The sequence below is a fragment of the Oncorhynchus mykiss genome, chromosome 10 (assembly GCF_013265735.2).
Source record: "Oncorhynchus mykiss isolate Arlee chromosome 10, USDA_OmykA_1.1, whole genome shotgun sequence".
Taxonomy (NCBI): Eukaryota; Metazoa; Chordata; class Actinopteri; order Salmoniformes; family Salmonidae; genus Oncorhynchus; species Oncorhynchus mykiss.
This window is the reverse complement of record NC_048574.1, coordinates 10,460,085-10,472,675: the sequence shown is the minus strand read 5'-3', so window position 1 is coordinate 10,472,675 and position 12,591 is coordinate 10,460,085. Positions and strand designations below refer to the sequence as shown.

Genomic DNA, 12,591 nt, shown 5'->3' with positions numbered 1-12,591 from the left:
CGCTCTCTCTCTCGTTCCTTCCTTCCTCACCAGAGTCCAGGTCTCTCTCTCTCTCTCTCTTTCCTTCTCTCTCTCTCTCTCTCTCTCTCTCTCTCTCTCTCTCTCTCTCTCTCTCTCTCTCTCTCTCTCTCTCTCAGGGGACAGGGTTGTTTTTCTCAACTGTTTGGAGTATGTTGAGGGAGGGAGGGAAGGAGGGGGTGGAGGGGGGCATGTGGGTGACAGAGGACCTCATGACCTGACTATAACCCTCTCAGCTCAACGCTAATGGCCTACATTCTCAAAGGCTTTAAAGTAATGAATTGGATATTGCTTACTGAGTAGCACACTATCAATCTGAATCACAGACAATAGCCACATGACCTTATCCAAATGAGGTCCTCCTCAGCTTACAAACTGAGTCTTTGACAATCCAGTCTCATCTAGATATGGCTACTGAACTCAGATCTGACAGTACTGTAAACGCTTGCTACTGGCCTGGACCAAGAGAGTGCTGACCATTGTAAAGTACCCTTTGAGGCACCAGCTATGCCTGCCATGTACTGTAGAGCAGAGCTAGAGAGCAGACAGACCCAACTGGCAGTGTCACCATCACTACCTACAGAGGTTTATCAGGTCTGTCCTCCCCAGAACAGCTGCAGCCAGGCTGGGTGGTAGGGGTGGTAGAGGGAGTGGTGGGCTGGTCAGTACCAACACAGATAACCTCATCAGTGTGTGTGGGGGGGGGGGGGGGGGGGGGGGGGCTGCTGCCTGATGACATCATCAGATCATCACTTCCTGCTAGAAGCCACCTCTCACTACTATGAACGTTATGAGATGTTGGAGAATGTATTCAACATGTGACTTGTCACTCCATGCTGATGTAAGAGGTAAACTAACGCAGTGAAAATGACTACCTCAAAATCCATGTGTCAGATTATTTTACAAATCAAACCAACCTAAGTGGACATGATGGTGCACTGGTCTGCGTCCAAGTGAGTGAGTGAGTGGGTGAGTGGGTGAGTGGGTGAGTGGGTGAGTGAGTGAGTGAGTGAGTGAGTGAGTGGAGGGGGTAATGTTATGGCTACGATAGCTGCCTGGTTGCATATTACACGGCTGATGCTGCTGTAAATACTAATGTGAACTAATGAAGTGAGACATGTGTACACCCAACTAAAGGCATCCACTTCCCCTCCCTCAGTCTTCTCTGATAGGTCACACGTCCTACAGTACAGTATCCTCCACTTCCCCTCCCTCAGTCTTCTCTGATAGGTCACACGTCCTACAGTACCGTATCCTCCACTTCCCCTCCCTCAGTCTTCTCTGATAGGTCACACGTCCTACAGTACAGTATCCTCCACTTCCCCTCCCTCAGTCTTCTCTGATAGGTCACATGTCCTACAGTACAGTATCCTCCACTTCCCCTCCCTCAGTCTTCTCTGATAGGTCACATGTCCTACAGTAACGTCTCCTTACTTTCACCTCTGTCATGACTGGAGATACTCGATTCCCTCACCAGAGTCCAGGTTAGTTTCAGTCATTTCCATCACCAGAGTCCAGGTTAGTTTCAGTCATTTCCATCACCAGAGTCCAGGTTAGTTTCAGTCGATTCCCTCACCAGAGTCCAGGTTGGTTTCAGTCGTTCCCCTCACCAGAGTCCAGGTTAGTTTCAGTCGTTTTCATCACCAGAGTCCAGGTTGGTTTCAGTCGTTCCCCACACCAGAGTCCAGGTTGGTTTCAGTCGTTCCCCTCACCAGAGTCCAGGTGAGATAGAAGATAGCCTACTCTAGGTCCATACAGTATATGTGTGTTTGTGTGTGCTGACGGTCAGTGCCTGTGTTTCTCTCCTAAGGACCAGGCAGAGCAGAGTCAGGAGCAGCTGGGTCAGGGAGGGTAGGACGGGAACAGCCAGGAGCAGCTGGGTCAGGGAGGGTAGGAGGGGAACAGCCAGGAGTAACTGGGTCAGGGAGGGTAGGATGGGAACAGCTAGGAGCAGCTGGGTCAGGGAGGGTAGGACGGGAACAGCCAGGAGCAGCTGGGTCAGGGAGGGTAGGATGGGAACAGCCAGGAGCAGCTGGGTCAGGGAGTGTAGGATGGGAACAGCCAGGAGTAGCTGGGTCAGGGAGGGTAGGATGGGAACAGCCAGGAGCAGCTGGGTCAGGGAGGGTAGGATGGGAACAGACAGGAACAGCTGGGTCAGGGAGGGTAGGATGGGAACAGCCAGGAACAGCTGGGCCAGGGAGGGTAGGACGGGAACAGCCAGGAGCAGCTGGGTCAGGGAGGGTAGGATGGGAACAGCCAGGAGTAGCTGGGTCAGGGAGGGTAGGATGGGAACAGCCAGGAGCAGCTGGGTCAGGGAGGGTAGGTTGGGAACAGCCAGGAGCAGCTGGGTCAGGGAGGGTAGGATGGGAACAGCCAGGAACAGCTGGGTCAGGGAGGGTAGGATGGGAACAGCCAGGAGCATCTGGGTCAGGGAGGGTAGGATGGGAACAGGCAGGAACAGCTGGGTCAGGGAGTGTAGGATGGGAACAGGCAGGAACAGCTGGGTCAGGGAGGGTAGGATGGGAACAGGCAGGAACAGCTGGGTCAGGGAGGGTAGGATGGGAACAGCCAGGAGCAGCTGGGTCAGGGAGGGTAGGATGGAAACAGGAGGGGTGCTGGGTCAGGGAGGGTAGGATGGGAACAGGCAGGAACAGCTGAGTGACCCAACACGGCTACAGTACGATAAGGTTCAGCTGGTTCAGCTGAATATGTAGGAGTGACCCGACACGGCTACAGTACGATAAGGTTCAGCTGAATATGTAGGAGTGACCCAACACGGCTTCAGTACGATAAGGTTCAGCTGGTTCAGCTGAATATGTAGGAGTGACCCAACACGGCTACAGTACGATAAGGTTCAGCTGAATATGTAGGAGTGACCCAACACGGCTTCAGTACGATAAGGTTCAGCTGGTTCAGCTGAATATGTAGAAGTGACCCAACACGGCTACAGTACGATAAGGTTCAGCTGAATATGTAGGAGTGACCCAACACGGCTACAGTACGATAAGGTTCAGCTGAATATGTAGGAGTGACCCAACACGGCTACAGTACGATAAGGTTCAGCTGGTTCAGCTGAATATGTAGGAGTGACCCAACACGGCTACAGTACGATAAGGTTCAGCTGAATATGTAGGAGTGACCCAACACGGCTTCAGTACGATAAGGTTCAGCTGGTTCAGCTGAATATGTAGGAGTGACCCAACACGGCTACAGTACGATAAGGTTCAGCTGGTTTAGCTGAATATGTAGGAGTGACCCAACACGGCTACAGTACAATAAGGTTCAGCTGAATATGTAGGAGTGACCCAACACGGCTACAGTACGATAAGGTTCAGCTGGTTTAGCTGAATATGTAGGAGTGACCCAACACGGCTACAGTACGATAAGGTTCAGCTGGTTCAGCTGAATATGTAGGAGTGACCCGACACGGCTACAGTACGATAAGGTTCAGCTGAATATGTAGGAGTGACCCAACACGGCTACAGTACGATAAGGTTCAGCTGAATATGTAGGAGTGACCCGACACGGCTACAGTACGATAAGGTTCAGCTGAATATGTAGGAGTGACCCAACACGGCTACAGTACGATAAGGTTCAGCTGAATATGTAGGAGTGACCCGACACGGCTACAGTACGATAAGGTTCAGCTGAATATGTAGGAGTGACCCGACACGGCTACAGTACGATAAGGTTCAGCTGAATATGTAGGAGTGACCCAACACGGCTACAGTACGATAAGGTTCAGCTGAATATGTAGGAGTGACCCAACACGGCTACAGTACGATAAGGTTCAGCTGAATATGTAGGAGTGGCCCAACACGGCTACAGTACGATAAGGTTCAGCTGAATATGTAGGAGTGACCCAACACGGCTACAGTACGATAAGGTTCAGCTGAATATGTAGGAGTGACCCGACACGGCTACAGTACGATAAGGTTCAGCTGGTTCAGCTGAATATGTATGAGTGACCCGACACGGCTACAGTACGATAAGGTTCAGCTGAATATGTAGGAGTGACCCGACACGGCTACAGTACGATAAGGTTCAGCTGAATATGTAGGAGTGACCCGACACGGCTACAGTACGATAAGGTTCAGCTGGTTTAGCTGAATATGTAGGAGTGACCCGACACGGCTACAGTACGATAAGGTTCAGCTGAATATGTATGAGTGACCCGACACGGCTACAGTACGATAAGGTTCAGCTGAATATGTAGGAGTGACCCGACACGGCTACAGTACGATAAGGTTCAGCTGAATATGTATGAGTGACCCAACACGGCTACAGTACGATAAGGTTCAGCTGAATATGTAGGAGTGACCCGACACGGCTACAGTACGATAAGGTTCAGCTGAATATGTAGGAGTGACCCGACACGGCTACAGTACGATAAGGTTCAGCTGAATATGTAGGAGTGACCCGACACGGCTACAGTACGATAAGGTTCAGCTGAATATGTAGGAGTGACCCAACACGGCTTCAGTACGATAAGGTTCAGCTGGTTCAGCTGAATATGTAGGAGTGACCCAACACGGCTACAGTACGATAAGGTTCAGCTGGTTTAGCTGAATATGTAGGAGTGACCCAACACGGCTACAGTACAATAAGGTTCAGCTGAATATGTAGGAGTGACCCAACACGGCTACAGTACGATAAGGTTCAGCTGGTTTAGCTGAATATGTAGGAGTGACCCAACACGGCTACAGTACAATAAGGTTCAGCTGGTTCAGCTGAATATGTAGGAGTGACCCGACACGGCTACAGTACGATAAGGTTCAGCTGAATATGTAGGAGTGACCCAACACGGCTACAGTACGATAAGGTTCAGCTGAATATGTAGGAGTGACCCGACACGGCTACAGTACGATAAGGTTCAGCTGAATATGTAGGAGTGACCCAACACGGCTACAGTACGATAAGGTTCAGCTGAATATGTAGGAGTGACCCGACACGGCTACAGTACGATAAGGTTCAGCTGAATATGTAGGAGTGACCCGACACGGCTACAGTACGATAAGGTTCAGCTGAATATGTAGGAGTGACCCAACACGGCTACAGTACGATAAGGTTCAGCTGAATATGTAGGAGTGACCCGACACGGCTACAGTACGATAAGGTTCAGCTGAATATGTAGGAGTGACCCGACACGGCTACAGTACGATAAGGTTCAGCTGGTTCAGCTGAATATGTAGGAGTGACCCGACACGGCTACAGTACGATAAGGTTCAGCTGAATATGTAGGAGTGACCCAACACGGCTACAGTACGATAAGGTTCAGCTGAATATGTAGGAGTGACCCGACACGGCTACAGTACGATAAGGTTCAGCTGAATATGTAGGAGTGACCCAACACGGCTACAGTACGATAAGGTTCAGCTGAATATGTAGGAGTGACCCGACACGGCTACAGTACGATAAGGTTCAGCTGAATATGTAGGAGTGACCCGACACGGCTACAGTACGATAAGGTTCAGCTGAATATGTAGGAGTGACCCAACACGGCTACAGTACGATAAGGTTCAGCTGAATATGTAGGAGTGACCCGACACGGCTACAGTACGATAAGGTTCAGCTGGTTCAGCTGAATATGTATGAGTGACCCGACACGGCTACAGTACGATAAGGTTCAGCTGAATATGTAGGAGTGACCCGACACGGCTACAGTACGATAAGGTTCAGCTGAATATGTAGGAGTGACCCGACACGGCTACAGTACGATAAGGTTCAGCTGGTTTAGCTGAATATGTAGGAGTGACCCGACACGGCTACAGTACGATAAGGTTCAGCTGAATATGTATGAGTGACCCGACACGGCTACAGTACGATAAGGTTCAGCTGAATATGTAGGAGTGACCCGACACGGCTACAGTACGATAAGGTTCAGCTGAATATGTATGAGTGACCCAACACGGCTACAGTACGATAAGGTTCAGCTAAATATGTAGGAGTGACCCGACACGGCTACAGTACGATAAGGTTCAGCTGAATATGTAGGAGTGACCCGACACGGCTACAGTACGATAAGGTTCAGCTGAATATGTAGGAGTGACCCGACACGGCTACAGTACGATAAGGTTCAGCTGAATATGTAGGAGTGACCCGACACGGCTACAGTACGATAAGGTTCAGCTGGTTCAGCTGAATATGTAGGAGTGACCCAACACGGCTACAGTACGATAAGGTTCAGCTGAATATGTAGGAGTGACCCAACACGGCTACAGTACGATAAGGTTCAGCTGAATATGTATGAGTGACCCAACACGGCTACAGTACGATAAGGTTCAGCTGAATATGTAGGAGTGACCCGACACGGCTACAGTACGATAAGGTTCAGCTGAATATGTATGAGTGACCCGACACGGCTACAGTACGATAAGGTTCAGCTGAATATGTAGGAGTGACCCAACACGGCTACAGTACGATAAGGTTCAGCTGAATATGTAGGAGTGACCCGACACGGCTACAGTACGATAAGGTTCAGCTGAATATGTAGGAGTGACCCAACACGGCTACAGTACGATAAGGTTCAGCTGAATATGTAGGAGTGACCCGACACGGCTACAGTACGATAAGGTTCAGCTGAATATGTAGGAGTGACCCAACACGGCTACAGTACGATAAGGTTCAGCTGAATATGTAGGAGTGACCCTCCCCTGTTGAAGGAGCTGCTTTAAACTGTGTACGTAACAAATAACCTTTGATTGGATTTTGATTTGGAGAGGATAAACTGACACATCTAAAGAGAAATGATCCGTTGGTCGTAATGGTTTAGACGTGTAGACTCTGATTGGACAGTTAGGGTACAGGCTGTGGACTAACTGCTCTGTTGAAGAACAGGAAGTGTGACTGATAGACTCTGATTGGACAGTTAGGGTACAGGCTGTGGACTAAATGGTCAGTTGAAGAACAGGAAGTGTGACTGATAGACTCTGATTGGACAGTTAGTGTACAAGGCTGTGGACTGATTGGTCATTTGAAGAACAGGAAATGTGACTGGTACCTTTGGAAGGCGTTCTGGATCCCCAGGGTGCCGGGGGATGACCTTCTGCAGTCGTTGGAAACCGTAGTCGATGGTGGGTTCATTCAGAGCTGAGGACACACACACGCACAATACTGAATGGTTAGAGTACTGTAAAATTATCTCATAACAATGAATGTTTTCGTACGTTCAGAATATAATCTGGAATTGAGTTCACTCTTCGTACAGTATTCATCTTGTTTTATTAATTTTCCAGCTAATTTCTGAAGTTGTGTTCCACAGGAAGTACAATATCTATCAAGAGTAGGAAAGTGACTGTCCTGAATACATAAAAAAACGTTCCCGTTTTAAACAAGATATTTTGTCACAAAAAAATGTATTATATATTTGTTTCATTTCATTTGCGATTTTCATGAATAGTTAACGTTGCGTTATGGTAATGAGCTTGAGGCTATGATTACACTCCCGGATACGGGATTGCTCATCGCTAGAGGTTAATAAAAATCATTTTGATATCATGGAGGGTCAGTCATTGCGTCTATTAATCTGAGAGTGGTTACATTTCTTCAGGCCCTTAGCATTTTACCAAAACAGTCTTTCACTGACATTTTCAACATGTTCCTGTCCGAGTCTGTAATACCAAACATGTTTTAAGCAGAACACCATAGTCCCTGACCCCAAGAACACTAAGGTAACCTGCCTAACTGACTACCGACCCGTAGCACTCACGTCTGTAGCCATAAAGTACTTTGAAAAGCTGATCCATGGCTCACATCAACACCATTATCCCAGAAACCCTAGACCCACTCCAATTTGCATACCGTCCCAACAGATCCACAGATGATGCACTCCACACTGCCCTTTCCGACCAGGACAAAAGGAACACCTATGTGAGAATGCTATTCATTAACTACAGCTCAGCATTCAACACTATAGTGCCCTCAAAGCTCATCAATAAGCTAAGGACCCTGGGAATAAACACCTCCCTCTGCAACTGGATCCTGGACTTCCTGACATGCCGCCCCCAGGTGGTAAGGGTAGGTAACAACACATCCGCCACGCTGATCCTCAACACAGGGGCCCATCAGTCCCCTCCTGCACTCCCTGTTCACTCATGACTGCAATGCCAGGCATGACTCCAACACCATCATTAAGTTTGACGATGACACAACAGTGGTAGGCCTGATCACCGACAATGACGAGACAGCCTATAGGGGGGAGGTCAGAGACCTGGCCGTGTGGTGCCAGGACAACAACCTCTCCCTCAACGTGATCAAGACAAAGGAGATGATTGTGGACTACAGGAATAAGAGGACCGAGCACGCCCCCATTCTCATCGACGGGGCTGTAGTGGAGCAGGTTGAGAGCTTTGAGTTCCTTGGTGTCCACATCACCAACAAACTAACATGGTCCAAGCACACCAAGACAGTCATGAAGTGGGCATAAATATTTGGTCACCTACAAACAAGCAAGATTTCTGGCTCTCACAAACCTGTAACTTCTTCTTTAAGAGGCTCCTCTGTCCTCCACTCGTTACCTGTATTAATGGCACCTGTTTGAACTTGTTATCAGTATAAAATACACCTGTCCACAACCTCAAACAGTCAAACTCCAAACTCCACTATGGCCAAGACCAAAGAGCTGTCAAAGGACACCAGAAACAAAATTGTAGACCTGCACCAGGCTGGGAAGACTGATTCTGCAATAGGTAAGCAGCTTGGTTTGAAGAAATCAACTGTGGGAGCAATTATTAGGAAACACACAAGACCACTGATAATCTCCCTCGATCTGGGGCTCCACGCAAGATCTCACCCCGTGGTGTCAAAATGATTACAAGAACGGTGAGCAAAAATCCCAGAACCACACGGGGGGATCTAGTGAATGACCTGCAGAGAGCTGGGAACAAAGTAACAAAGCCTACCATCAGTAACACACTACGCCGCCAGGGACTCAAATCCTGCAGTACCAGATGTGTCCCCCTGCTTAAGCCAGTACATGTCCAGGCCCGTCTGAAGTTTGCTAGAGAGCATTTGGATGATCCAGAAGAAGATTGGGAGAATGTCATATGGTCAGATGAAACCAAAATATAACTTTTTGGTAAAAACTCAACTCGTCGTGTTTGGAGGACAAAGAATGCTGAGTTGCATCCAAAGAACACCATACCTACTGTGAAGCATGGGGGAGGAAACATCATGCTTTGGGGCTGTTTTTCTGCAAAGGGACCAGGACGACTGATTCGTGTAAAGGAAAGAATGAACGGGGCCATGTATCGTGAAATTTTGAGTGAAAACCTCCTTCCATCATTGAAGATGAAACGTGGCTGGGTCTTTCAGCATGACAATGATCCCAAACACACCACCAGGGCAATGAAGGAGTGGCTTCGTAAGAAGCATTTCAAGGTCCTGGAGTGGCCTAGCCAGTCTCCAGATCTCAACCCCATAGAAAATCTTTGGAGGGAGTTGAAAGTCCATGTTGCCTAGCAACAGCCCCAAAACATCACTGCTCTAGAGGAGATCTGCATGGAGGAATGGGCCAAAATACCAGCAACAGTGTGTGAAAACCTTCTGAAGACTTACAGAAAACGTTTGACCTCTGTCATTGCCAACAAAGGGTATATAACAAAGTATTGAGATAAACTTTTGTTATTGACCAAATACACTGCTCAAAAAAATAAAGGGAACACTTAAACAACACAATGTAACTCCAAGTCAATCACACTTCTGTGAAATCAAACTGTCCACTTAGGAAGCAACACTGATTGACAATAAATGTCTGTCAGCGTAGTGTCCAGAGCATGGAGGCGCTACCAGGAGACAGGCCAGTACATCAGGAGATGTGGAGAAGGCCGTAGGAGGGCAACAACCCAGATGCAGGACCGCTACCTCCGCCTTTGTGCAAGGAGGAGCAGGAGGAGCACTGCCAAACAAATAATGTTTTATGGTTTTCTACCAATTAAGTTCTGTTCAAACCTAGAGATGTTAAAAAATAAGTCTGTATAAACTAAACAGTAACAGCATGCACAATGACCCTGCACAATGACCTCCAGCAGGCCACAAATGTGCATGTGTCTGCTCAAACGGTCAGAAACAGACTCCATGAGGGTGGTATGAGGGCCCGACGTCCACAGGTGGGGGTTGTGCTTACAGCCCAACACCGTACAGGACGTTTGGCATTTGCCAGAGAACACCAAGATTGGCAAATTCGCCACTGGCGCCCTGTGCTCTTCACAGATGAAAGCAGGTTCACACTGAGCACATGTGACAGACGTGACAGAGTCTGGAGACGCCGTGGAGAACGTTCTGCTGCCTGCAACATCCTACAGCATGACCGGTTTGGCGGTGGGTCAGTCATGGGGTGGGGTGGCATTTCTTTGGGGGGCCGCACAGCCCTCCATGTGCTCGGCAGAGGTAGCCTGACTGCCATCAGGTACCAAGATGAGATCCTCAGACCCCTTGTGAGACCATTGCTGGTACAGTTGGCCCTGGGTTCCTCCTAATGCAAGACAATGCTAGACCTCATGTGGTTGGAGTGTGTCAGCAGTTCCTGCAAGAGGAAGGCATTGATGCTATGGACTGGTCCGCCCGTTCCCCAGACCTGAATCCAATTGAGCACATCTGGGACATCATGTCTCGCTCCATCCACCACAGACTGTCCAGCAGTAGTGTGGTTTTCCACTTTAATTTGTGTGACTCCAAATCCAGACCTCCATGGGTTGATACATTTGATTTCCATTGATACTTTTTGTGTGATTTTGTTGTCAGCACATTCAACTATGTAAAGAAAAAAGTATTTAATAAGAATATTTCATTCATTCAGATCTAGGATGTGTTATTTTAGTGTTCCCTTTATTTTTTTGAGCAGTGTACTTATTTTCCACCATAATTTGCAAATAAACCAATAAATAAATACATAAAAAATCCTACAATGTGATTTTGTCTGTCATAGCTGAAGTGTACCTATGATGGAAATTACAGGCCTCTCATCTTTTTAAGTGGGAGAACTTGCACAATTGGTGGCTGACTAAATACTTTTTTTGCCCCACTGTAAATGATTGTAGCTAATGCAAGTCAATGTGAAGAAGAGTGGAGGGGATTTACATATATGATTGTAGCTACTGCAAGTCAATGTAAAGAAGAGTGGAGGGGATTTACATATATGATTGTAGCTACTGCAAGTCAATGTAAAGAAGAGTGGAGGGGATTTACATAAATGATTGTAGCTAATGCAAGTCAATGTAAAGAAGAGTGGAGGGGATTTACATATATGATTGTAGCTACTGCAAGTCAATGTAAAGAAGAGTGGAGGGGATTTACATAAATGATTGTAGCTAATGCAAGTCAATGTGAAGAAGAGTGGAGGGGATTTACATATATGATTGTAGCTAATGCAAGTCAATGTGAAGAAGAGTGGAGGGGATTTACATAAATGATTGTAGCTAATGCAAGTCAATGTGAAGAAGAGTGGAGGGGATTTACATAAATGATTGTAGCTAATGCAAGTCAATGTAAAGAAGAGTGGAGGGGATTTACATATATGATTGTAGCTACTGCAAGTCAATGTGAAGAAGAGTGGAGGGGATTTACATAAATGATTGTAGCTAATGCAAGTCAATGTAAAGAAGAGTGGAGGGGATTTACATATATGATTGTAGCTAATGCAAGTCAATGTGAAGAAGAGTGGAGGGGATTTACATATATGATTGTAGCTACTGCAAGTCAATGTGAAGAAGAGTGGAGGGGATTTACATAAATGATTGTAGCTAATGCAAGTCAATGTAAAGAAGAGTGGAGGGGATTTACATATATGATTGTAGCTAATGCAAGTCAATGTAAAGAAGAGTGGAGGGGATTTACATATATGATTGTAGCTACTGCAAGTCAATGTGAAGAAGAGTGGAGGGGATTTACATAAATGATTGTAGCTAATGCAAGTCAATGTGAAGAAGAGTGGAGGGGATTTACATATATGATTGTAGCTAATGCAAGTCAATGTAAAGAAGAGTGGAGGGGATTTACATATATGATTGTAGCTAATGCAAGTCAATGTGAAGCACAGTGGAAGAGATTTAAATATTCGATCGTGGCTAATGGAAGTAATTTCACATTCCCATGAAGCTAGACTGCCCTTATTTATGAAAGTGAGTGTAAAAAGCACGTATGGTATGGTAATCTGGAGATTTTAAAGGACATTTACTTTTTACGTTTAGCATTGAAATTACAGGTTAAAACCCATTATCCTGTCAGAAGAGAGAGAGACCTGTAAAAGCATGTCAGTCAGAGAGGGGACGTGACAAGCCTATTTACATGCCTGGTGACAGCCAGCCAGGCAGGCAACTAGTGACAGAAGAGCCAGAATGGTGGAGAGGAGGCAGGGGGAGAGAAGATGGCCGCCCAGCCCCAGATCATTGTTCACTGAAGAGTTCCTATCTTTCACCCAAATGTAGCCTTTAAGAGCTCGGAGAGACTCAACAACAGCACAGACAGAGAAAGGGGTTTGGTTCCTCTTCTGAGAGGCCCAAGGATGTGTTCACCAAAGAGAAAGAGATGGAAAGTGTTGAAGAAATGTTCAAAAACATCTTGCCATGGACAGGTGTA

The 12,591-nt window shown here is 47.1% G+C and overlaps 1 protein-coding gene across 10 annotated transcripts in view; it reads right to left on the bottom strand.

Moving 5' to 3' along the window:
- The window catches only part of LOC110533327 (transcription factor COE1-A), a 306,747-nt gene that overhangs the window by 35,240 nt on the left and 258,916 nt on the right, over positions 1-12,591 (bottom strand). For all 10 annotated transcript variants that reach the window (XM_036989681.1, XM_036989686.1, XM_036989687.1 and 7 more), the window contains exon 11: positions 7,019-7,107. In XM_036989681.1, the coding sequence (XP_036845576.1) occupies positions 7,019-7,107 (89 nt within the window). The remainder of the gene's footprint in view (positions 1-7,018; positions 7,108-12,591) is intronic.